A 25,183-nucleotide genomic window follows, 5' to 3' on the forward strand; every position below is an offset into this window, starting at 1 on the left:
TGAGATATTTATGATCAGCCTGCTGATTCTCCTTTTAAAATATACTTCAGATATGTACACTGCTCTCTGTTTCTCCCGGCACTGTCCATGGTCATGTTGCTTCCTGCTCAAGTTCAGTGGCTTAGAATAAACCAGATTCCTCACCATGGACCCTCTGATAGCTGCCTGGAGCTTTTTCTACCCCAGCCACATGGTCTGCCCTCAGCCCCGGGAGCACATATGCCCTTTCCTGCCTTCGGATCTTTGTACCTGCTGTTCCCTCCACCGAGAGCCACCCTCCCTCCACCCCTTGACTGGCTCCTTCCCATCTTTTGGATCTCAGCTTAAATAGCACCTCTGAGAGGCATTACAGAAAACCCATGACTAAAGTGAGCAGTCCTCTGTTATTCCGCCTCTCACTCGTGTTTACTTTCCTTATGATGCTTAGATGTCTTGGAACTATTTTTTAGTTCTGGTTTATGTTAGTCTCTTGTTGTCTCCACTAGAACGTGAGCTTCACACAAGTGGAGACCTGCTGATAGTGGGGGCCTTCTCTACCCCAACCACCGCTCAACACCCAGAGCCTGCATAGCATCCAGTACACAGTGGCTATTCCCTAAGTGTGTGTAGAATGGATGGCTTGTTCCTCCACAAAGAAGGAGTTCCCTGGTGGATGAGGGTTAAGGCTCCAGTGTTGTCACTGTTGTGGCTCATATTCAATCCCTGGTCAGGAACTTCTGCATGCCACAGGTGCTGCCAAAAAAAAAAAAAAAAGGGAAAGAAAGAAGCATCTAATTTTGCTTCCTGATCTCTCAGTCTCAGGCCCCCTTTCTCCCCTGGGGGTCTAAATGTAGCAATGAGGGAGATGTTACATAAAACAAGAGTCCATTATGAAGTCCTCGGCCAGTAGCCAAGAGGGTTTGACTCCTGTGGCTTTAGCACAGTTGGACTCAGATTCATTTAATATTTCTTAAGAGCCTACTTGGTGCCAGGTTCTGGGTGACAGCTTTCATTATTTTATTTCCCCTTGACAGTCTTTTTGAGATCACAGAGCTATTAAGTGGGAGAGCCCAGATTTGAACTCAGGAGCGCTTTGCTCCCTTCATTCCCAATGCCGCTGAGCTGAGCTATGGCCGTGTTTTTCCCAAAATGGCAAGAAGGCAGAGGGTGGGCAATCCCACAGCGGGCCTCTCCCCCACTTTCAGCATTCAAACTGTCCCCCAACTAGTGTACCCTTAAGTGTAATTTTACAATTGCTTTAAGTGGAACAGAATTATTACAATCTAGTGTCCGTGCTTCCTCAGGCAGACAGCAGGCCTCTTAACCTGGAGACGATTTCTCCTTTAGTCACCCATAGACACCGTGTGGTTTAGAGCTGAGGGTAATAAGCTCTGCCTCTGAAGCCAGACTTCCCGGACTGCATCCCTACTAGCTGTGTGACCTTGGGCAGTGAACATAATATCTCTGTGCCTTGATTTTCTCATCTGAAAAACAAAGACAAAAAGCTGTATCTTCCTCATAGAGTTATTGCAACAATTAAATGACTTAAAGGAAGTATAGTGCTCAGAATAGTACCAGACATGGCGTGTGCACATGAGTATGTGCTGTTATTTCTTTGAAATCATTGAGAACACAAGTTACAAGCTGAAAAAAAATAATTCTTGTTCACACCATGAAGATTTTTTGGTAAGCTCTCAGAAGTTGTGGGTAATTGATCTCACATAAGCACCTAATTAAAGCTTTTCATGTTGAAAAGACCATGATGCTGTTGCGTCCTGTCTGAGAGGCCATCCCGTCACTCAGTCTCAAGAGTTATCAAGTGCCAATTCTGAGTCAGATTCAAAAATGACTCTCTTTAATCTAAACCACACTCAGGTGTCTTTACAGGTAAAGAGCTGATGGCTCAGAGGGCAGATGACGCGACCAGGGTCACACAGCTAGTAAACAGCAGAGCCAAGATTCAAACCCAGCTCAGCTTCCATGGCCCATGTTCTCTCTCCACCATGGCTCCCGGCAAATAGGGTCACTTTGAGGCTCCGAGTGAGTATCTTGCTGAAAGGACTATCCTCTGAGGGGAACTGCATGACAGAGTCTGTGCTGGCCTCAGAAAGGCCTTCCTGAAGTGACCAACAGCTTGCACTGAGAGGGAAGCCCCCACTGAGCCAGTACCCTGGGCTCTTGGCTGTCACTAAGGCCAACACAACCCACGTGCTCTGTGTGATGCCAGGGCTAGAGATGCCACAGACCTTACGGCAGGTTCCCATGATGCCTGGGAACTCAGTCACCCTGGGCCCCAGGTTTCTCTGCATTGGCTGGACAATCAAGGCCATCTGAAATCACACGCGGGTACCTGCTGGCCTTCCCTCCTCCCTTCCCAGGCCCCTGCTATGCTCACGGCCATAGCTCAGCTCAGCGGCATTGGGAATGAAGGGAGCAAAGCGCTCCTGAGTTCAAATCTGGGCTCTCCCACTTAATAGTTCTGTGATCTCACAAAGACTGTCAAGGGAAAATAAAATAATGAACCTGGCACACGTGGTATACACGTGTTGATTTGATACCTTCATTTCTGCAGTGTTAGTGTTAGCTAACCCCTGTCAGTCCCATAATTATCATTTCTTTGTGTTGAGAACAATTACAATCTAGTCTCTTAGCAACTTTGAGGTTTATAATACAGGATCATTTTCTCTAATCACCATGCTGTGTGTTAGCTCCTGAGGACTTACCTATCTACTAGTTACAAGTTTGTACCTTTAAACACCATCTCCCCTATTCCCCAACCTATCAGACCCTGATGACCATCACTCCATGCTCCGTTTTTACAAGTTTGGCTTTTTAGCTTCCACGCATAAGTGATACAACACAATGTTTATCTTTCTCCGTCTCATTTAGCATAATATCCTCAAGGTTCAGCCACACTGAAAATGGCAGGATTTCCTTTCTCGTGGCTGAATAGTATTCCATTTTACATATACAACACATCTTACATGTTTATCTGTTGACAGACAGATTGTTTTTATATCCTGGCTATTGTGAATAATGCTGCAGTAAACTTGGGAGTGGCTGTATTTTTGATATCCTGTTTTCATTTCCTTTGGATGTATACCTTGAGTGGAATTCCTGGACCATAAAGTAGTTCTGTTTAATTATTGAGGAACCAACATACTGTTTTCCACCAGTGACTGAACCAATTTGCATCACCACCAACAGTGCACAAGTATTCCACATCCTTGCCAGCATTTGTTATTTATTGTCCTTTTTTTAAAATTCACTTTTATTGAAGTATAGTTGATTTACAATGTTTCGATAACTTCTGTCTATAGCAAAGTGATTCAGCCATAAATATATACATATCCATTCGCATATAGGTTATCACAGAACATTGAGTAGAGTTCCCTGTGCTATACAGTAGGTCCCTGTTGGTCATCCATCTCATATACAAAAGTGTGCCTTACCATTCCCAAACCCCCAATCCATCCTTCCCCCCACCTTCCTCTTTGCTAAATTAACCATACATTTGTTTTCAAAGTCTGTTTTGTAAATAAACTCATTTGTTTCATTTTTAAAATTCCACATATAAGTAATATATGTTTTTTGTCTGACTTACTACACGTAGCATGATAATCTCTGTGTCAATCCATGTTGCCACAAATGGCATTATTTCATTCTTTTTTATGGTTGAGTAAATATGTATATATGCACATATGCACCACATCTTAATCCGTTCTTCTGCTGAAAGACATTTAGGTTGCTTCCATGTCTTGGCTATTGTAAATAGTGCTGCAGTGAACTTTGGGGTGCATGTGTCTTTTTAAATTATGGTTTTCTCCCAATATATAGCCAAGATTGGGATTTCTGGATCATATAGTAGTTCTATATTTAGTTGTTCAAGGAACCTCAGTACTGTTCTCCGTAGTAGTTGTACCAGTGTACATTCCCATCAATGGTGTAGGAGGTTTCCTTTTGTATCACACCCTCTCCAGCATTTATTGTTTGTAGACCTTTTGATGATGGCCATTCTGCCTGGAGTAAGGTGGTACCTCATAGTAGTTTTGATTTGCATTTCTCTAATAATTAGTGATGTTGAGCATCTTTTTTTGTGCTTTTTGACCACTGTCTCCTTGGAGAAATGTCTACTTAGATCTTCTGCCTGTTTTTGATTGGGTTGTTTTGTTTTGTTTTGTTTGACATAAAGCTGCAGGAGATGATTGTATATTTTAGAGATTTGTCCCTTGTTAGTTGCTCGTTTGAAAAGATTTTCTCTTATTCTGTGGGTTGTCTTTTCATTTTTTTAAAATGGTTTCCTTCGCTATGCAAAAGCTTTTAAGCTTAATTAGGTCCTATTTGTTTACTTTTTAAAATTTTTCATTACTCTAGGAGGTGGATCCAAAAAGATACTGCTGCAATTTATGTCAAAGAGTGTTCTACCTATGTTTTCCTCTAAGAGTTTTAGAGTATCTGGCCTTATATTTAGGTCTTTAATCCATTTTGAGTTTATTTTTGTGTGTGGTGTTAGAGAGTGTTCTGATTTCATTCTGTTACATGTAGCTTTACCCAACACCACTTATTTGGGACTTTTTTTTTTCCATTGCATATTCTTGCCTCCTTTGTCAAAGATTAATTGACCATAGTTGTGTGGCTTTATTTCTGGGCTTTCTATTCTGTTCCATTCATCTTTATGTCTATTTTTGCACTAGTACCATACTGTTTTGATGACTGTAGCTTTGTGGTATAGTCTGAAGTCAAGGAGCCTGATTCTTCCAGCTCTGCTTTTCTTTCCCAGGATAGCTTTGGCTATTTAGGGTCTTCTGGGTTTCCATACAAATTTTGATTTTTTTTTGTTCTAGTTGTGTAAAAAATGCCATTGCTAATTTGATAAGGATTGCATTGAATCTGTAGATTGCCTTGGGTAGTATAGCCATTTTGAAATATTAATTCTTCTAATCCAAGAGCATGGTCTATCTTTCCATTTGTATGTGCCATTTTCAGTTTCTTTCATTGGCATCTTAAAGTTTTCAGAGTTCAGGTCTTTTGCCTCTCTAGGTAGGTTTATTCCTTTTGGATATAATAAATGGGATTGTTTCCTTAATTTCTCTTTATGATCGTTTATTGTTTGTGTATATGAATTCAAGAGTTTTCTGTGTTTTAATTTTGTGTCCAGCAACTTTATTGAATTCATTAATGAGTTCTAGTAGTTTTCCGGTAGCATCTTTAAGATTCCTGGGTATAATATTATGTCATCCATGAACATAAGCAGTTTTCTTTTTTCCCAATTTATATTCCTTTTATTTCTGTTTCTTCTTCTCTGACTGCCATGGATAGCACTTCCAAGACTGTTGAATAACAGTGGTGAGGGTGGACATCCTTGTCTTGTTCCTGATCTCAGCAGAAATTATTTCAGCTTTTCACTGCTGAGAATGATGTTAGCTATGGTTTTGTCATATACGACCTTTATTGTGTTGAGGTAGGTTCCCTCTATGTTCACTTTCTGGAGATTGTTTATCATAAATGGGTGTTGAATTTTGTCAAAAATTTATCTGCATCATTGGAGATGACCATATGGTTTGTATTCTTCAATTTATTAACATGCTGTATCACACTGATTGATTTGTGAATATTGAATCCTTGCATCCCTGGGATAAATTCTACTTGACCATGGTATATGATCCTTTTAGTGTATTGTTGGATTTGGCTTGCTAATGTGTTGTTGAGGATTTTTGCATCCATGTTCATCAGTGATACTGGCCTATAATTTTCTTTTTGTGTGGTGTCTTTGGTTTGGGTATCAGGGTGATGGTGGCCTCATAGAATGAGCTTTAGAGTATTCTTTCCTCTGCAGTTTTTTTGGAATAGTTTCAGAAGGATAGGTGTTAACTGTTCTCTAAATGTTTGACAGATCATTTTCGAAGCTTCCTAGTCCTGGGCTTTTATTTGTTGTAAGTTTTTTAATCAGAAATTCCATTTCATTACTTGTGATTGGTCTGTTCATATTTTCTATTTCTTCCTGGTTCAGTCTTATAAGATTGTACCTTTCTAAGAATTTCTCTAGGGTATCCATTTTATTGGCACATAGTTGCTTATAATAGTCTCTTATGGTCCTTTGTATTTCTGTGGTATCAGCTGTAACTTCTTTTTAATTTCTGATTTTATAGATTTGGGTCCTCTCACTTTTTTTTCTTGATGAGTCTGGATAGAAGTTTATCAATTTTGTTTATCTTTTCAAAGAACCATCTTTTAGTTTCACTGATGTTTTCTATTGTTTTCTTCATTTTTGTTTCATTTATTTCTGCTCTAATCTTTATGATTTCTTTCCTTCTACTAACTCTGGGTTTTGTTTGTTCTTCTTTCTCTAGTTGCTTTAGGTGTAAGATTAGGTTGTTTGAGCTTTTTCTTGTTTCCTGAGGTAGGATTGTATTGCTGTAAACTTCCATCTTAGAACTGTTTAAAAAAAAATTAAAATTAAAAACTGGGATTTCCCATCATGGCACAGCAGAAACAAATCCAGCTAGGAACCATGAGGTTGCGGGTTTGATCCCTGGCCTCGCTCAGTGGGTTAAGGATCCAGCATTGCCCTGAGCTGTGGTGTAGGTCGCAGATGCAGCTTGGATCTGGCATTGCTGTGGCTATGGCTGTTGCCAGTGGCTACAGCTCCAATTAGACCCCTAGCCTAGGAACCTCCATATGCCATGGGTGTGGCCCTAAAAAGACAAAAGGGCAAAAATAAATAAATAAATAAATAAATAATAAAATATAGAACTGCTTTTGCTGTGTCTCATAGGTTTTGGGTTGTAGTGTTTTTGTTTTCATTTGTCTCTAGATATTTTCTGATTTTCTCTTTGATTTCTTCTGTGATCCATTGGTTATTTAGTAATATATTGTTTAGTCTCCACTTGTTTGTGGGGGGGGGTTGCAGTTTTTTTCTTGTAGTTGATTTCTAGTCTTAGAGAGTTGTAGTTAGAAAAGATACTCGATATGATTTCAATTTTCTTAAATTTACTGAAACTTGATTTGTGGTCCAGCATGTGATCCATCCAGAAGAATGTTTCATGTGCACTTGAGAAGAATGTGTATTCTGCTGCTTTCAGATGAAATGTTCCATAAATATCAATTAATTGTTTGGGCACCATTTGTTGACAAGTCTCTCCTTTCCCCATTAAGTTACTTTGGCACCTTTGTTGAAAGTCATTGGACCCATGTACGTGTGGGTCTATTTCTCCCTCTCTCTTCTTTTCTATCCTTATCTCAGAAGCACACTCTCTGGTTCCTATAGCTTGATACAAGGTCCAGGGGGTCAGTTTCTGTCTCATCCCATGGTCTGTGCTAGCAGGCCCTGAGGCCACTGGGGAGTGAGTCTTTGATCTCTGCTGATCTCTGTCCACATAACCTGCATTTGTGTATTTGAAGTTTCAGAATTAGCTTTTGGTACCAAGTCAAGTCTGGTCTGTGTGCTTTGATACTGCATTCACTTCACTACGCTGGGGCTCTGCACGCTCACTCTTTCCTCCTTCCCATCTCCCCCTCTCTAGCGTTGACCCCAGAAGCCCTTTGAGGTAGAGAACAAAAGTGCCAAAGTGTCCACCTTTTTATGGGGCACTTTTCAGAAAGTCCTCTAAGGAACTGAAAAGAAGAACTACATAATGGAAACCATTTTGCAGCCTCCAGCATGGCCATTTATCTCAATAACCATTTCATTTAAAATGTGGGCCAAACATATAAATCATATCTTGAAAGAAAGTATGTTGGTGCCACAGAAATTGCCCTGTGTTCTTACCACCTAATTTGAAAAATGTGTTTTGAAGCCGGAAAGAAAGCAAACAAGCCTGCGGCCCGGCCGTCCTTCTCCCACACGTCCCCTTCCTTCACATCGTCCCCAAAATAAATGTGTGCGACTCCCCAGGCTGAGCAGAGAAGCCGAAGCACGGAACCCACACCCTGTTGTTAGTCACAGCTGCTGCTGCTGCTGCTGCTGCTATTTTAGAGCCTCCTTCGAAGGCCACTTGGAGATGAGGGGCACAGCCCACACCAGGCTGCTCCTCCCCAGTCCTTGACTCCCTGACCGCCGGCACCCGCCCCAGCATAGCTCTGAGGTATAGGTGCTCATTTAAGGACATGCCCAAGGGGAAGGTGCTAAATATAGCAGGGCCTGAGCCCCATTTTCCAGACTAATCACATGGAGAGGTATTGAGCAGCCTGCACTGCGGGCTGGGAATTCCGGGCTGAGTTGCGACCTGCACTACAGCTGCAACACCAGATCCTCAATTTGCTGCACCACGAGGGAGCTTACTAGCCTTCCTCCCCCCACCACCAGGCATGTGTGTCAAGGGGGTCAGACTGAGCATACAGTTTTATTTTCTCTTTTTTATTTCATACATTTTTTTTTTTTTTTCCCCACTGTACAGCAAGGGGATCAAGTTATCCTTACACATATACATTTTTCCCCCACCCTTTGTTCTGTTGCAATATGAGTATCTAGACATAGTTCTCAATGCTACTCAGCAGGATCTCCTTGTAAATCTATTCTAAGTTGTGTCTGATAACCCCAAGCTCCCCATCCCTCCCACTCCCTCCCTCTCCCATCAGACAGCCACAAGTCTATTTTCCAAGTCCATGATTTTCTTTATTTCATACATTTCTGATTACTTTTTCGCACCCTTAAAACTTGCTTGAGGTCATGTCTAAGGCCTGCCCCATACTCCATCCTGCGCGTGGCCAGCACTCCTGCCCAGTCTCCCCCATGGTGTGAGCAGGACAGGGACTCAGCCCTGGCCACTAGTTTCTCTTTCCTGGCCCAGGGGATGGCTTGAGCCCCCACCCTGATGAACTGTACCTTCTCCCCTGCCGCCTGCATCTCTCTGCTCTAACCTAGGAGGCCCAAGCCATCTCTAGGAAGGTGGCAACAAGCATAGGTGGGTTGTCACTGGGTGATGTCACCTGAGGTGTGCACCTCCCTGCTTCGTTACTGTGCTCAGCAGCCTGTCCTCCACCGCTTCCCCCCTGTGCCTCCTTTGAGATGATGGCCCCCTGCGACCCCCTCCAGCACATCCTGTCCCTGTCTGTGTCTGTGTCACATGTTGGCTGTGTTCTTGGTGCCTGGAGCAGTGAAGCGAGGACTGACCGGGCACCCCCCAGCTCTTCTGAGTGCAGGCCTGGTGTGCTGGCCTGTCTTTTGCCCCGGATCTATGTTTTAAGGCATGAGGCCATTTTCTTCAAACCCTCTCCTCTTGTCACTTGGAGCCCAGAGCACCCCTGTGGGGGGAGCAGGGAGGACGGGGGTAGGGGCTGAGGCCTTGGAAGGTGGCGTGCAAGCCTCCTGTGCCCAGACCCTGCCTCCTCCCTCTGAGCCTTTGATCAGCTGTGGGGTTGCAGCAGACAGAAGCATCCCCCCTCCCCCCACGCAGGGGAGAGGCCTGCTGCTGGCACTGCTGCAGCCAGTGGAAAGCACTGCCTTCCTCTTCCTCCCCCGCCATCGGCTGCCCAGCATGCTTTGTGTAAGTCATTATTTGCATCCTACCAGCTGCCTTGGTCACAACAGTTGCTTTTTAGTAAAACCTTAACCTCGTTCCTGGAACAGTGGGGCCATGGGTCCCTGAATTAGACACTGTGGGGAAGGGATGAGAAAGGCTGGTGAGTTCTCCACCAGGAGACTCTAAAGCCCCAAGCTGCCCCTGAAGTTCTAGCTGTGCCTCCACCCTCCTCCACTCCACTAACCTTTAGCTGCCTGGCATCTAGAAGGCTGAGATTGGGACTTGGGTTCCCTGAGAAGAGGGACTTGGCCTTAATTCCACCCCTCTGCCCCATTCTGGTGCCCAGTAGGGGCTGGGCTGGGTGGGATGCAGGAGGGCATCTTTCAAAAGGGGGGCACCAGGGTGGTGGTGCATCAGAGAGGCGCAGGTCCCCAAGGACAGGGTGTGGGGGTCATTTCCTCTCTACCGAGGAGGGTGAAAGGGCAAGTGGGTGGAGCGTGAACGAGGAGGAGTGCTGGCCCCAGACGTCCCCTGCCGGGCACAGGCATCATTCCTGGGAAGTGCTCGCCACCCCCTCCAGCTTCCTTGCTCAGACTCTCTCCCTTCTCCCCGCTTTTGTTTGTCCCTGGCGGCTGCCATCTCACACCAGCCAGCCTAGGCAGTTCCCTTCAGTTACCCTGGTCTGAGAGGCTGAAGGATCTGGAAGCGTTTGGATCCTGTGTGCATCTGTGGACACCAGACATGCACGCCATGCCCCTAGATTCTGGACTTAGAGTGAAAGGGAGGGCGGGGTTGTTCCTGGGGTGTGAGGGGAGCTCCAGGTGGGAATCTGGGACTAGGTCGGAACCTGGGCCTTTACCCAGCGGCCCCTCCTGCTACCTTCCCCAGGTGCATGTGACACAAAGTTAGCTCAAGAGGCCACCAGTGGCCAGCCCCGTGGCTGCGGTGCCATGACACTGTTGCTGACCAGCACCGATCCTGTCCCGGGGCCTCCTGGGGTCCAGAAGCAAGAATTGCCCACCTCTCTGGACTCCTGGGGCCTGATATGTGACCCAATGGGGGTCAGAAGGAGGAGAATAGGGCATCAGTGGCCTGGACTCAAGGTTTCACTCGGAAATTGGGCTCCGCTGGCTGTCCGCCTTCCAGGCTGGAGATGCCCATGGCCCTGCCTCACCCTCCTGTGGGTGTGGAGGCCAAGGGCTTGACCTTCTGGGATCCCCAGCAAGCCGAGTGGCCTGAGGGACCCTTTCTTCACTGCTTGATTCTTGATTATGTTCACACCAAAAATGCCCCTTTTCTCCACTGTGGAATCACACCCAGAGCAGATGGTTCTGATTATGTTCATTCAGAAGATGCATATGGGGCCAGGATCTGCACCAGAGCAGGGGGGCACACAGGGAACTGACAGACCAGGCCCCACCTTCAGGTGGCCTACCGTCCCATGGGGAGTCAGGTGGATGCACCATGACCAGCGATGGGAGGAGCCAAAGAGGTTGTTTGGGCCGGAGCAGAATGGCAGCGAGGGGTCTCCTGTGCCCAGAGGAAAGCCTCTGCAAGCCCAGGGGAAGGGAGAGCTTGTAGCTGGAGCCCAGCGAGCTAGAGGAGAGTGGTGGGAGGCAAGCTTGGAGAGGTGTTGGGGCCCAGTGGCCCAGAAATGGGTCTTGATTGCACCCTTCCTGTGTGAACAGCACCCGAGGAGCTGTGCAGACCCAGAGGGAGCTCCCAGGGGCCAGTGATAGCTGCAAACAGCAGATCCTTCTCTCTGGTGGGCCTCTAGAGCTGCAGTGACCCTGGAAACAGGCCCGTGTCCCTCCTTGGGATCCCAGCCCAGCGTCTCCACCCAGGTGACGGTGGAGGGTGGGGGGGTGGGGAGCTGTGGGAATGCCCAGGGCCAGGGAGGGGTTGGCCCAGAGTTTGGCCTGCAGCCTGCCCTTTGCTGCTCACCACTTTTCTCTCCTCTTGCCAGGACACCTCCTTCTCTCCCTTTCTTGTCCAAGCCTCTGCCCTAGAATGTCAGGGACCAAGCACAGGCCCACAGTCCACTGGCCACAGGAGGCCCGCTAGCCCCGCCCTCTCCCTGGGCTCGGCTCTAATTGGGCCCCCTGTTCTGAGCCCTGCTTGGCCCCGCCCTCTGCTGGCATGCCGCTCTCTGGCCGGATCTGTTTGGGGCCAATTTCTGGGTGCCTCCTGTCCCCTTCCTCCTCTACCCCAGTGGTTCCCCTGGAACTGCTCAGGGCTAACTTATCGCCATATCCCAGCCCCCCATTGTTTCCCATAGGTCTGAGGAAGGTACTGACCACCCAACAGACAGAAAAGGAAGGGAGACCCCCTCCCCCCTTGCCTAGTGCCCGCTACCCAGTGAATTGAGTGAACAGCTGTAGTGACCCACCTGGAAACATGATGGGACCTTCAGTCTTCCCCTAGGGATGGAGCCCTGGCTGGGAGGTCTGCTGGGGTGGCCCAATACCATATCCTCACCTGGTCCCCAGAAAGTTCCACCCCCAGACTCTTCTGCTCTGCCCTTCCCAGATTTACCTGTGAGGATCCCAGCTAGGAGGTGTGAGCAGCAGGGCTGCACAGAGGCCCAGAGAGAACTGGATAGTTTTATTTTTATGAAATGCTAAAACTAGGTTTCAAAACCTGTGGTGTATTTTAAATGTTTACATTTAACAAATGAACACTTTTAATACACACACAAATATAATTATGGCATTTACGGGATAATTACAGTGTTTATGAAAGAAAAACCTTAGTCCATGGTAGGCTCCAGGCAGCATGGTCCAGAAATGGGACCCAAGTTTGAAAATGAATAATGAACGGCTCCTCTGAAAGGCTCTGTCTCGTTGGGAGAATGGGAAGTGAAACCTTGAGGTCCTCTGGGTGTGTGGTCCCGCTCCTGCTGCCTGATCCCTGGTGATTAGCCCCACTGGCTGGAGGGCTCCCCATCTCTTGATTCAGAGCAGTGGCCCCAGCCCCACCGTCCTCACAGCTACACTGGCCGGAGGGCCGCAGCGCCTTCTGGGGGCAGGCAGCTGGTGGAGGGCTATGTCCAGCTGTATGTTCCAGGGCAGGTCCCAGGCCCGAGCCACAGGGCAGGAGCTTAGCCAGCTGTCTGAACAGGGCCAGAGGACAGAGGTAGGGGACCCTGGGAGCCAGGACTGGCTGGCCTGGCCTTTCACTGCCGTGGGTTATCTGTGTTCCCACGTGTGCTCTTGGCCATGGGGCAACTCTCTGTGTGTCAGCCTCACAGGATGGTGGTCCAGGAGGCAGACTTCCGTCCGTCATTGTTTTTCAGAAGGAATTATGCTCAACAATTAAGAAAATGGTGAGATAAAGTGGAAAGAGCCTCTGCTCTACCCATTACTAGTTTGGCTGCCTGGAGAGGTTCCAGCATTTCCTCTGTACTTAAGTTGCCTACTCTGTAACAAGCAAAGGCCCTCAGGCTCTTGAGAAGACAGTAGAGACAGGTATGGGGCCAAACGATACTTCACTGTAGGGAGAGAACACATTTTCCATTCATCCCTTGGTGGACATTGGGGCTGTTTCTACTTTGTGACTATTACAAATAGCGCTGTGAACGTCTGTGCACACAGCTCTGTGTGGACAGGGGTTTTCACTTCTCTGGGGTAGACACCCAGGAGTGGAATTCCTGGGCCATGTGGTAATTCTGTTTAATGATGAACTGCCAGACTGCTTTCCAAAGTGGCTGCACCATTTTACTGTTTCCAATAGAAACGCATGAGGGTGCCTGTTTCTCCCATCTTCGCTGACACTTGTTACTGTCTGATTAAGGCCATCCTAATACATACGTACTTGGCGTTGTTTCCTTGTGGTTTCGATATGCATTTTGCTGATATCTAATGATGATTAAGTCTTTTCATGAGCTACTCGGACATTTATCTTTTTTGGAGAACTGTTTATTCAACTCTTCTACCCATTTAAAAAAACAGATTACTTGTCTTTTTATTATTCAGTTGTAATGGTACAGGTTCCTTATCAGAGACGTTCCAAATATTTTCTCACTTTCACTGTCCATTCACTTTCTGAATAGGGTCCTTTGATGCACAGAAGTTCTTAATTTTAATGATGCCTCAATTTTAATTTTGAAAAAGCCTAATTTTTCTTTTGTGGCTGTGCTTTTGGTTACTTTTCTTTTTAACTTTTTCAAATACATAGAACATTTACTTGGTTCTAAAGTGAAAAGGTATGCTTGGAGCCATCCCACCCTAACAGGCCAGGCCGCCACTTAGATTGAATTCTGGCTTATCATTTCTGTTTATTTTCACACAGTTTACAAAAAATGAGCTTCCTGGGCCAGGAGTGAAGACACAAATACTTCCGTGGATATTGCCAAGTTTTCCAAATTTTCCCGTGCCTCCAGCCTTATAGGAGAGTGGTGTTTTCCACAGCGCTGGGACTATTAAGCTTTGGGAGTTCCATCAGCCTGAGAAGTGAGAACATTTTCTGTGTAGCTTTTTAAAAAAAATCATCAACTTTTTAAAGATGCAGTGTACATATAAGAAAACACACCCCTTTTAAGTGTAGAATTTGGGGAGTGTGACCAATGACTTTCTTTTGTACATCACTGTGGATTGGTCTTGAGAAGCCCCCAGGCCTTTCTCCTGAGAGGCTGTGCCATTTACATGCCCACTGGCAGCAGTGGGGGAGCTCCCTCTACCCCATGTTCTCCCAGCCTTTTTCCATGAGGCCATTCTCGAAGGCAGGGTGTGCTGGTTCTTAGTGCTTTAGATTTGCCTTTCCCTGAAGACCAAGGATGCCGAGCATCCTTCCTCTTTTGTGCATTGTTCAAATCTTCTGACCAGTTTTTAAAAAATCAAGTTGTCTCTTTACGGTTGAGCTGGCAGAGTTCTTAGTATATTCTGGACACAAGTCCTCTTTATGTAGTGTGGATATTTCCTCCTAGGCTGTGGTTTGCCTTTTCATTTTCATAGTGGTGTCTTTCAGAGAAGTTTTGGGTTTTAGGGCCTAAGAAATTTTTACATTTCTCTTATTCTGAGGTTGAACACCTCTTCTTATGTGTAAATGCTATTTGCTTATCTTTTTCTATAAACTGTCCGTGTCTTTGGCCTGTTTTTTTTTTTTTTTTTTTTAATCAGTTTATTGGTCTTTCTCGATTTTTGATTTTTTTTTTTCTTTTAGGGCCACACCCATGGCATATGGAGATTACCAGCCTGGGGGTCAAATCAGAGCTGCAACTGCCGGCCTACACCACAGCCACAGCAATGTGGGATCCCAGCTGAGTATGCCACCTACACCACAGCTCAGGGCAACGCCGGATCCTTATCCGACCGAGCAAGGCCAGGGATCGAAGCTGCGTCCTCATGGATACCAGTAAGATTTGTTAACCACTGAGCCACGATAGGAACTCCTCTTCTTGATTTTTATGAGCTACTTATATGTTAGGGGGATGAGCCCTTTACGGTGTGTTGTAATGTTTTCTCCTAGTGTGTCATTGGTCTTTTCAACTTGGCTTATAGTGTTTTTTCCATAAAAAATTGCTCACGTGTGTTTTTACATAATTCAGTCTATTTGTTTTTAGTGTTTGTAGATTTGAAGTCATAGGCTCCCCACTCCCAAGTTATAAAGAAATTTACCCATGTTTGCATTTAGCATTTGAATGGTTTCTTTTTTTCTTCAATTTAAATCTCTGCTCCATTTGGAATTGATTCTGATACACAGTGAGGCATGGAATCAATTTTATCTTTTGCGAATGACTTTCCAGTTGTCCCCGTATCATTTATTTAAAAGCCTATACTTTCCTAATGATTCGAGATCACATTCCCCAGACCTTTCTTATTAAAATACTAAATTTCCATATGTGTCTGGACATTCTCTTCTGTTCGTTTTCTGTACTCAGTTGGTTCCATTGGCCCATCAGTCTGTTCTGCTAATGCAACCCTCTAAATTACAGACTTTATGACATGTTTAAACATATAGTAGGGCAACCTCCTCACTGCTTTCTTTTCATACTCAAAAGTTTTCTTACTCTGGCTTATTTCTTTTTCCACATAAACTTTAGAACCAGCATGTCTAGCTGCAGGAAGGATACTTGATTTTTTAAAAACTGAGATTGTGTTAACTTTGTAGGTTTTCTTGGGGAAAGTTGGCTTTGTTAGCAGTGTTGTCCTGTGCAAAAACACAGGGTGTTTCCCTGTTTATCCCAGTTTACTTTGCTCATGATTCTTGTGAGGACTGTTACAGGACTGCTTTGAAGGGTTTTTATTTATTTATTTATTTATTTTGGTGTGTGTGTGTTCTATAAAGATGTTGTGTGTTTCAAGTTAGGCTTATGCCCTAGAAATTTATCTTTCCATTGCTCTTACAATGGGTTCTTCTCTCTCATTATGTTTTCTAGCTGGATATTGTGTGTATGCAAGGAGGCTATAATTCAGTGTCATTAATTTCCTATCTTGCTATCTTACTGAATACTCATTATTGTCTGTATTCATCTTAGCATGTATTTTCTTGGGTTTTCTAGTTGTATTTGCATATCATTTGCAGAAAGATCATTTACCTCTTCCTTAGGGTACAAACATTTTTAAAGCTTTGTGTTACCTACTGACAAACCTCTTCTTTTAAGAAATATGTTACCAGTTTATACTCTGCCTGGACGTGTTTCACCATACCCTTGCCGGTACTGGGTACTAATATTTTAAAATTCTCTGCCAATTTATTACAACCTTCATTCATTAAGAGAACATTCATGTGCCAGGTGCCATGTAGGAGGCTGAGGACCTGGCAGGGAACAGACGAACCTTAGCCCCCTGGGAGTCCATAGTCTGGGAGGAGATGAGGCTTAAGTTTCTTTTTATCCCCAACTTTATTGAGCTATAGTTGAGAAAAACTATGTTTTTAGGTTGCATATGTGATTTTTTTTAAGGTGATGACTTAATATACATATACATTGTGAAATGATCACCACAATCAAGTTAATTAACACATCTAGCAACTCACATGCCTTTTTTTTTTGACTGCCCAGTAGCATATGAAGTTCCGAGGCCAAGGATCAGAATCGAGCCACCGTTGCAACCTATGCCACAGCAATAACAATGCTGGAACCTTTAACCCGCTGTGCTAGGCCAGGGATTCAACCTGCATGTTTGCCCTGCAAAGACCTGCTGTTGATCCCATTGTGTCACAGTGGGAACTCCCTCACATCCCTTTTTAAATTTGTGGTGAGAATATTTAACAATCTATTCTCTTAGCAAATTTAAAGTATACAATACTGTAAACTATAGTCACTAGGCTGAACACTAGATCCTCAGAACTTAATTACTGTAACTCACAGCTTGTACCCTTTGACCATCTCCCCATTCCCTCCAGCCCCTGGCAACCATCCATCTAGTCTCTGGTTCTACAAATTTGGCTTTTTTAGTGTCTGTGCCTTAGGTGAGATCACATAGTATTTGTCAAGGCTGAAGTTTTTGGAGATTTATAATTCAGACTGCTCCTATTTTCCTGAGCCCAGCCAACAGCACAAGGCATGGCTGCCCTAGCAGACACCTCACCATGGGCCCAGGGAACTTGAGCAGTTGGTAAAATCCATCACTCTGACCCCTTCCGTAGAGTCCTTATAATAAGCCCTCTGGGTGGCTTCCCTGATGGCCTCCATAGCCCGGGCAGTGCCAGGAGCAAGGGGAGGAGTTGGGTAGGTGCTGAGACCTTTCCCTAGAGCTGAGACTCAATAAAATGGATGAAAGGATGGACGGAGGCGCCTGCTCTCCCCTTGAAAGCCCTGCCTGCCCCTGCCCCCAAGTGCAGTGAACAACCCTGGCAGCCCATTTGCAGAGGGTGTTGCTCATTGACATGGATGGACTCTGCCCGGGCCTCGCTGGTGGCTCCCCTCCCTGGACAGGCGGTCATAGGAGGCCTTGGTCCACTGGCCTCACCCCCTGCCTTTCCTTCATCTCAGCCTGGTAGGGTCCCCAGCCATGGCCCTCTCCATGCGGCTGCCCAGCCCTGCATCCTGGAAGCCTTTTTTACTCTCAAAACCCCTCACTCACCCATGTTCCCAGCTCTGTCACTTCCTGCCGTGTGATCCTGGGCTGGCTGACTTCCCTCTCCGAGTTGGTTTCTATCTGCACCTCACAGGAGTCTGCATCAGAACTGCACAGCAAGTGGCACAGGGAGGGCTCCGTAAACATGTGTTTATTAAACAAGGGAGTGAAAGAATCAATGCGCTTCCCCCAGGCATGTGGTTAGGACCGGGGTGTGGGGGGGGGGCATCAGGTGCAGTCTTGGTTGGAGAAGCAACCACTTCACCCCCCACCCCCCACTGATTCCCACCCGAGGGGGCAGGCCTAAGGGTCTGCACCAGGCCGTGCTGAGGATGAGCTGGGTGGGCAGCCTGGTTGCACTCAGCCTGCACCCCCCAGCCTCTTCAGACGTCTGGATCTTTGTGGCCCCATCCCAGTGTCCTTGCACAGTAGGGTACATGGGGCAGGGGTGAAAGACACACCCAGCCCAGCCCCTGGCCCCAGGTGCCTGGTCCTCAAGAGAGAGGAAATTTCCTTCTCTTGCGATTTATTTTCCACATCCCTGACTCTGAACGCCAGGCTGGCTGCTGTTTACCTTGGCTGAGCCTCCCCTTCTCCCCGGGCCAGCCTCGTGTAAACAGCATGTTCCTTCTCTCAGCTCTGCTAGTGTTGAGGTGGCCTTTTGCAACCAATTCTAGGAATTTTGAAAGTCTGTAGGCCTAAGTTCAGGGCCAGCCCCCCAGGGTGTGAGGAGCCCCTGGGCCTCTGTTGGTCTGGGCTTGCTCCCTGAGGGGGCTTCACGCTGGTGCCCCACAGAGCTGTCCCGTGGGGGCTGCCCCAGCAGGGTCCCCTCTGCTTTCACTCACTCCTCTCCACACAGTGATGCTGTGGGAGCCCTAGTCTCCCCGTATTCACACCCTCAAGGTCAGACCTCCCCCCCAAGGACACACACTCTCTCAGGAACAGAGGCAGGCCCCCATGGGCTGGTGGCAGGAGGGCTTATTCTCGGGGCCTGTGGTCAGGGCCAAGGGAACAAGCGCGGTGGGGACTGGCTGGGGCAGGGAGAGATGCGGAGTCCCCATGCCTGGCTTGGCCAGGGGCTGCCTCACTCACCCGTGGGGCCTGAGGCAAGGACACCTGGTTTCCTTGTACGAGAAACGGGCTGTCAATCCCATAGTGACGAGGGAGCTGCAAGGGGGAGTCGTGTTCCTTTTGCTCATTGCCGTGTCTACATGGATTTGATAGTGTGTCACAGCCACCCCAGTGACTCAACACTCTGCGTGTCTCCCCTTCTCCACGCAGATCTGGGACATGAGCGACGATGAGACCGTCTGACAACACCCCCCCGAGAGGCTGACCCCTCCCTGGCTGCCCCACAGGGGTCTCAGTGGCTGGAGCAGGACGGCCGCCCCCAGGACTGGTGATTCTGGGCCCCAAACCCCTCCAACCTTTCTGGTCCCCTCGTCCCTATACCTTGAGGACTGGGGTCCTTCTTCCGCTGCCCAGGAGCTTCTGGTGTTCTCCATTTCTTATGATTCACAATCCCACCAATTCTGAGCTAAATAATAACCTTGGCTTTGGCATTGCCATTGATCTGGGACTCAGTTCCCTTCACGAGCAGTTCTCTTTTCTTCTTGTCACAAGCGTTCGGTAGTCATGTTCCCAGGATCCTTCTGGTTCTGACCCCCATGGGGTGGCAGTTAAGGACAGGGAGGAGTTGGCCGAACACGGACCAAATGAGGCCGTGAGGAACCAGCTCCAGCTCTGCAGTCTGCACCGAGAGGCCCCCGGGCACCTATGGGTGCTGAGATCCTTGTTGGTGCACGTTCGCATGGCCTGCTGGCGGGAAGGACAGAGGGGACCACAGCTGTCCCAGGGAACACAGGCCTCCACTAAGGACAGAGTGTGCAGCCCACACCGCTCCTGCGCCTCTGGGGGGGAGGGGGGGTGCATGTCTGTGGCCAGGTGTCCACCAGGGGTGGTGAGGTGGTGAGGCGCTCAGGCTGCTTTTCCTCCTCATCCTGGGTGTGCACATCCGTGACACTCACAGAGCTGGGCAGGGAAGCCCAGGAGAGGTGCCCTTCCTGCACTTTTATTTCTGTGGTGTTACCTTCTGTCTTGGGACTAGAACCAAAGTCAAAATCGAGTCTGAGGCTGACTCGTACAAGAGCTGGGGTTTTGTAGGTTATGTTTTATCTCTCTTCTTTTTTTGCTTTTTAGGGCCACACCCTCGGCATATGGAGGTTCCCAGGCTAGGGGCCGGCAGGTTGCAGCTGCCAGCCTACACCACAGCAACGCCAGATCCGAGCCGCATCTGTGACCTACACCACTGCTCACGGAAACACCGGACCCTTAACCCACTAAGCGAGGCCAGGGCTTGAACTCACATCCTCATGGATGACAGTGGGATTCATTTCTGCTGCACCACAATGGGAACTCCAGGTTAGGTTTTAAATATTGCTTCTCATGGCGTTAAAATTAGTTTCCCAGCCAATGTGGGGCTTGAATCCACACAGCCCCTGTACACGGGGGTAGGGCGGCGAGCCCGGCTCCCTCCCGCCCCCACCGCCCCGTCCTGTCACTCCAGGATCCAGGGATCACACATAGTCTGTGGTTTAAGAGCACTTTATTATTGTTCTTAAGGCTACTTTTAAGTACAAAAAAAAGATGGCCTGCCAAACCTTTTTTTTTTCTTCTTCTTCCAGGAAAAACAGGCCACAGAGAATGGTATATTACAGATTTACAAACATGGAGAGAATGGTCAGAGCACACTGCAGATGGCGTGGCTCAGTGAGGAACCTCACTGTGCCCACCCGAGGCCAGGGAGTGTCCCTTCCCGGTGACATGTTTGGTTTTCTGCTTCCCCGTCTGCCTAAGGCCTCCTCCCGGGTGCCGCCTATCCCAGACAGGTCAGCGCGCTGGGGACCCGGCCCTCAGCGCCATTGTCCCCTCCAAAGTGATGGCCTCGCTGGTGGACGGTGGGCGTGTGAGGAACCTATTCTTGACAGAGCCGCCAGCAGCGGGGGAGTTTTCCTGTGGCGACGCTCAGTAGCCTGTAGCAATAACAAACTAGTGGCTATTAAGGCAGATGCAGTGTTCTCATAGAATAACTGTGTTCCTGCACTTTTACAGACAAATCTACGACAAAAAAAAAGATCAACTTTTTTTTTCCAAACAAAAAAAATATGAATGATTACAATAGGAAAGGGAAAAATTAAATAGCTACATATCATTAACAAATTAATTGTTCTTCAAAAAATACCTACAAATTTCTCTGTACATTCTTTACGCACAGCGTAATGATGGTCTTAAAGTTACCTATATAAAAAAAGTGTTCTCAACGATTTTTCCTACAGAAAATATAGGGGCCTGAATGCAAAAGCCTGGAAGCCCAGTTAAGTGGGAGGGAAATGTGTGCGGGGGGCCCAAGGAGGCAGCTTTCCTCCCGCCTGTTAAAAGACCTGCAGCCGCCCTGTGGCCACAAGAGCCAGTCCGCGTGCCTTTTCACCCAAGGCCACGTTTTAAAACGAATCTGCTAACCTGGATCTTTCTCATACTGAAAACCAGCCTCAAGGGCCCCCGTGAGTCCACAGTGCCGCGCAGCCAGGCGAGCGCGCAAGCGCCCTAGTTGGCGAGGTGGGAAGGTAGCGCGGGGCGGGGGGGGTGGGGCATAGAAACATTTATCAAGAGGAGCAGCTGTTGAACATCCACAGCTGGGTCTGTCATGCTTTCTTCTTCACCTAATTTCTAGTTAGTAGCTATTACTAGAGCAAACGATAATAAATGCTGTTGTAACTGTGTAAAATCAGAGGAATGTATGCTGCCTTGGCCGCGGTGTACAAGGACATGTACAAAATCCCGTATCACAGATTGTCAGGAATCTGCTGTTCAGCCAAGAGTTCAAAGAGAGCAGTTTCTGCGAGGAGGGGGCTGGAAGACACAAACGCCAGCTCCCCTAAGATGTGTAATAAGCAGACGGATGCAAAAAATAAATGATGAGGTCAGCCTGCGGCCAAAAACTCCAGCATCCTACCCACGGCTGACCAGCCACTCGCCTGCCCTTCTCCAGGGCCCGCGCCACTTGGGAGTAACGTGAATATCAAACACAAATCTTAGAGTACAACTGTACCAGCAGTAAGTATATCTAGGACTGTAACTGACAAAAATAAACAAACTCTGAAAAGCTAAAGTATTAAGGTTTTTGTTTACTGTCTATACAATTAATAGAAACCAGCTATTTTTATCCATTAAAACATGCATCACGTTTAAAGCACTACGGAATCCTCCAACCTCAGCTCTAGTCTAACAAACTGCAGTGTTTAGAAAAGGTAAAATGCCCGTGATTGGTGGAGTCTGCAGTCCAGTTGCAAGCACCTGATATCTAGACAGAGAAAGACCTATAACCTGCATGAGACTTCCCCTTCCAAAGCAGTTTTGTCTAAATTTTAAAAACAACCAAAAAACCCCCACACAAATGGTCAGAAATGTCATCCTTAAACCCTCTGGTTTTCAGCAGTCTGCCCTCAGAGTACTAGCATCTTGCACCAAGTTGTCAGGCAGGCAACTTCAGTCCTCCTCCCATAGTGCAAATCAGACACGACAGTTCCGTTCTCTTCAAGTAGACGCACACACACAAGCACACACACACCCCGGTCTCAAGAAGCAAATGAGAAAGCACAAAGCGTCTGGTCACCAGTGGCCTGGCCTGTGACTGAAAGCGCCGCGGAGTTCTGGCCCCTGTCAGGCAGCAGCCCTGCACCAGGGTTTCTTTGGTGACTGAGGCAGGAAGTTAGGTGCCGCATCGGACAGGTGCCACCATGGATGCTGCTGTTTGAGGGCCCCATGTACAAATACCAAGCAAGTACAAAACAACAAAAATCCCGACGTCATGGTTTTGCGAATAAACCACCCCTCCCTTCCTCCCACCCCACCCCTGTGACTCCCCCCCGCCCCGCCCCATTTTTTAAGCACTGACTGTTCAAAGCTCAGGCAAACCATGCAGATCCGCATCATGTTCGCGGGCAGCGCTCCTTCAGGAGACCACGGATGGGGAGTGGCTGTGGCTGACCATGTGCGCAGAGGGGCTGGCGGGCTGGCCCCTGCGCGAGGCTGACTCGGGGCTGCTGGATGCGCCGTCCTTGGCTGCCTTGATCTGCAGCCATGTGTCACCCAGGGCTTTGGCAAAGTGGTCGTCCACAGAGCCTGTGATGGACACGGAGTTGGGTGCCGGCTCAGGCTCCTTGTAGTTCTTGCCCAGGCTCCTGCGGAAATGCTCCTCCACCACGGGGTCACAGGTGGTGGCGGCTGTGGGGAGCAGGACAGCAGTCAGGGATGGGACCTGGGGACAGAGGGCCCACTTCACCCGGCCTAGGTGGGTCGCTGGACCTGCCACCAGGCAGCATGCCTGCTGCCCCGGGCTAGGTACACATTCAGATGCAGAGTGTGGCCGTAAGAACAGCAGCCCCCACTGTGCCCCCAAGTAGAGTGGGCCTGGAGGTCAGGGCCAATGTGCCCCTTCCCCTTCCACCCAAGCTGAGCACACGCTGGGCGTACCTGTGCTCAAAGCCACCCTGTCCACCTGGATCAGAAATGGCCCCCAGGGGCTGGTGGTTCCCATCAACATGAGGACACAGAAGAGGCTGGAACTGCACTGAGTCGTGTGCAGAGGGGGTCAGCACTTACAGCTCGAGGCCCTCCGGAAGCTGGCCGGGCTGGCTGCACAGCCGCTGTGCGCCACAGGGCAGTGGGAGAGGTTGCAGTTGCGGGTGCTGGCAGAGGCGCACGTGATCACCGAGGGCCGGTTCTGGGGAGAGGAGAGCTGTCAGCGCGGGTGTGGGAGGATGGGTAGCTGTGCTGCCCCAGCCCCACGGGCAACCCCAGTCCTCGGGTCCCTGCCCAGCTCAGAGGCAGGCCAACCGCCCTGTGCCCCCAACTGTGGCTGGCACCTGTCCAGCACGGAAAGTGGAGTGCCATCGGCCTCCTGGGTGCCTCCAGGTGGGGCCTCCCCAGCATCCACATGGCCCACCTGCCACCTCCTAGTCACAGTGGGGGTCACACTGCTCCACTTCCTGAATCCACAGTGAACAAGCCTTGAGAGTATGAGCTCAGCCCACTCCCAAGCCGTCCTTTCTTGGGGCAGTGACCCTTGTTCGTGGCCATTTGAGTCCATGAGGGACATGGGACAGAGGCTCAGCTGCTGGGAGCTGAAATGGAACCTGGGAGTCAGAGACCAGTGTGCAGATGGCAGAGGGTTGCAAAGGGACCACAGTTCCTACCATTAAGGTCCTCAGAGTGCATGGTCCCCGTCCTTCTCAGTGTGGCCCTCCCAGGACCTTCCAATATACTCCCGGCTTGCTTCAGACTGAAGCTGTGGCTCCAGTCTTTTCTACCAGGACCACACAAGTCACGATGGAGACAGAAATGCAGGAAATCTCTCCAAGCGCCTGAATGACACACGTCACCCTCCCCCAACCCGCCTGCACACACTCTTCTCTCCTTCCCCAAACCTCCACACTGTCTGCCCTGCACACTCCACTGGTGCTTTCAAACCCTGTTCAAATATCACCTCTGTGAAGCCTTTTATGACCACTCTACCAGCACATTCAGCAAACAGACCAGCCCTTACAGATTCACCGGCCTCCTGCAGACCATGCAGGCTTCAGCGCAGGGACTGGCGAGTCTGCATCCCCAGACCTCAGAGCAGAACCGGGACAGAAACCATCTGTGCACCCACATCTCTCTCAAGCAAGTATCTGCCTCCCAACACCCCTGAGGACAAGAGGTAGGAGGACGAGACAGCCAGTGAGGGGCTGGCTGAAGGGTCGCCCCCCATTCCTTTAAAGAAGTGGATCAGTAGCCGGTGTGAAGGCCTGCACACCAAACCTTCCCCTGATGGGATGTGAACAGGAGCGATGAGAATGCGTCCGAGACCAAGATCGGGATCTACACGAGACAAGCCACCCGTCCAAGACATGGGAAGAAGTGGCTTGGCAGCAGCATGTGAAAGAAGTCGGGGCATTGTCAATGGTTGACACATCAGCAATGGGGTGGAGCCACTGAGAGTCAGTGTGACAACTCACCACGTGGGTGAAAATGGCAGAGAAGAGAAAACGTGGATTTTTATCTTCTCATTTTTTGCTTTCTAGGGCCGCACCCGTGGCACTTGGAAGTTCCCGGGCTAGGGGTCCAATTGGAGCTGCAGCTGCCGGCCTACACCACAGCCACAGCAATACAGGATCTGAGCCGCATCTGCAACCTACACCACAGCCCTCAGCAATGCTGGATCCTTAACCCACTGAGTGAGGCCAGGGATGAAACCTGCATCTTCCTGGATACTAGTCGGGTTCTAACTCACTGAGCCACAACAGCAACTCTAAGAACATGGCTTTGAGGCCAGGCTGACCTGGGGTGAACCAGCTTTTCACTCATTAGGCAGGACCTTCATTCATGCCTCTGAGCGCACCTTCCTTCAAGTGTGAAACAGAAAGAACGATACCTCAAGAGGGGCCTGGAGCATCACCTGAGATGGAGGTGTGGGGGCCTGGCCATGGTCACGTATGGGAGTCCTGACCTGCAGCTGAAGGACAGCCAGCAGGCCACCTTTTGAAGTGTCTGTTTAAACTTGAGCCTGTGATCTGCCCACATCCCGCCTCGTAGGAACACACCCTCCATCCTGGGGATGGAGCTATGGCAGCCGTGTTCACAAGTGACCCTGTCCCCCTGGGCCCGACTGGATCGCTGACTCAG

General features: G+C 48.5%; 2 protein-coding genes across 14 annotated transcripts in view; one reads left to right on the forward strand and one right to left on the reverse strand.

The window, feature by feature from the left end:
* Nucleotides 1–19,051, forward strand: part of ATG7 (autophagy related 7) — a 376,249-nt gene extending 357,198 nt beyond the window's left edge. For 5 of the 9 annotated variants that reach the window (XR_007135006.1, XR_007135007.1, XR_007134999.1 and 2 more), the window contains 2 exons: nucleotides 11,129–11,284; nucleotides 18,740–19,051. Coding sequence is in view for 3 of the 9 variants with exons in the window: in XM_047780900.1 (XP_047636856.1) it covers nucleotides 18,740–18,772 (33 nt within the window). In the remaining 6 variants the exon portion in view is untranslated. The remainder of the gene's footprint in view (nucleotides 1–11,128; nucleotides 11,285–18,739) is intronic. The other 4 variants (XR_007135009.1, XM_047780900.1, XM_047780910.1 and 1 more) reach the window with 1 other exon arrangement.
* A 995-nt stretch (nucleotides 19,052–20,046) lies between these two features.
* VGLL4 (vestigial like family member 4) overlaps nucleotides 20,047–25,183 on the reverse strand; it is a 176,399-nt gene continuing 171,262 nt past the window's right edge. For all 5 annotated transcript variants that reach the window (XM_047781016.1, XM_047781006.1, XM_047780995.1 and 2 more), the window contains 2 exons: nucleotides 23,120–23,240; nucleotides 20,047–22,741 (listed from right to left, as the gene is read on the reverse strand). In XM_047781016.1, the coding sequence (XP_047636972.1) occupies nucleotides 22,470–22,741; nucleotides 23,120–23,240 (393 nt within the window). In that variant the 3' untranslated portion in view covers nucleotides 20,047–22,469. The remainder of the gene's footprint in view (nucleotides 22,742–23,119; nucleotides 23,241–25,183) is intronic.

The sequence above is a fragment of the Phacochoerus africanus genome, chromosome 1, assembly GCF_016906955.1.
Source record: "Phacochoerus africanus isolate WHEZ1 chromosome 1, ROS_Pafr_v1, whole genome shotgun sequence".
Lineage (NCBI taxonomy): Eukaryota > Metazoa > Chordata > Mammalia > Artiodactyla > Suidae > Phacochoerus > Phacochoerus africanus.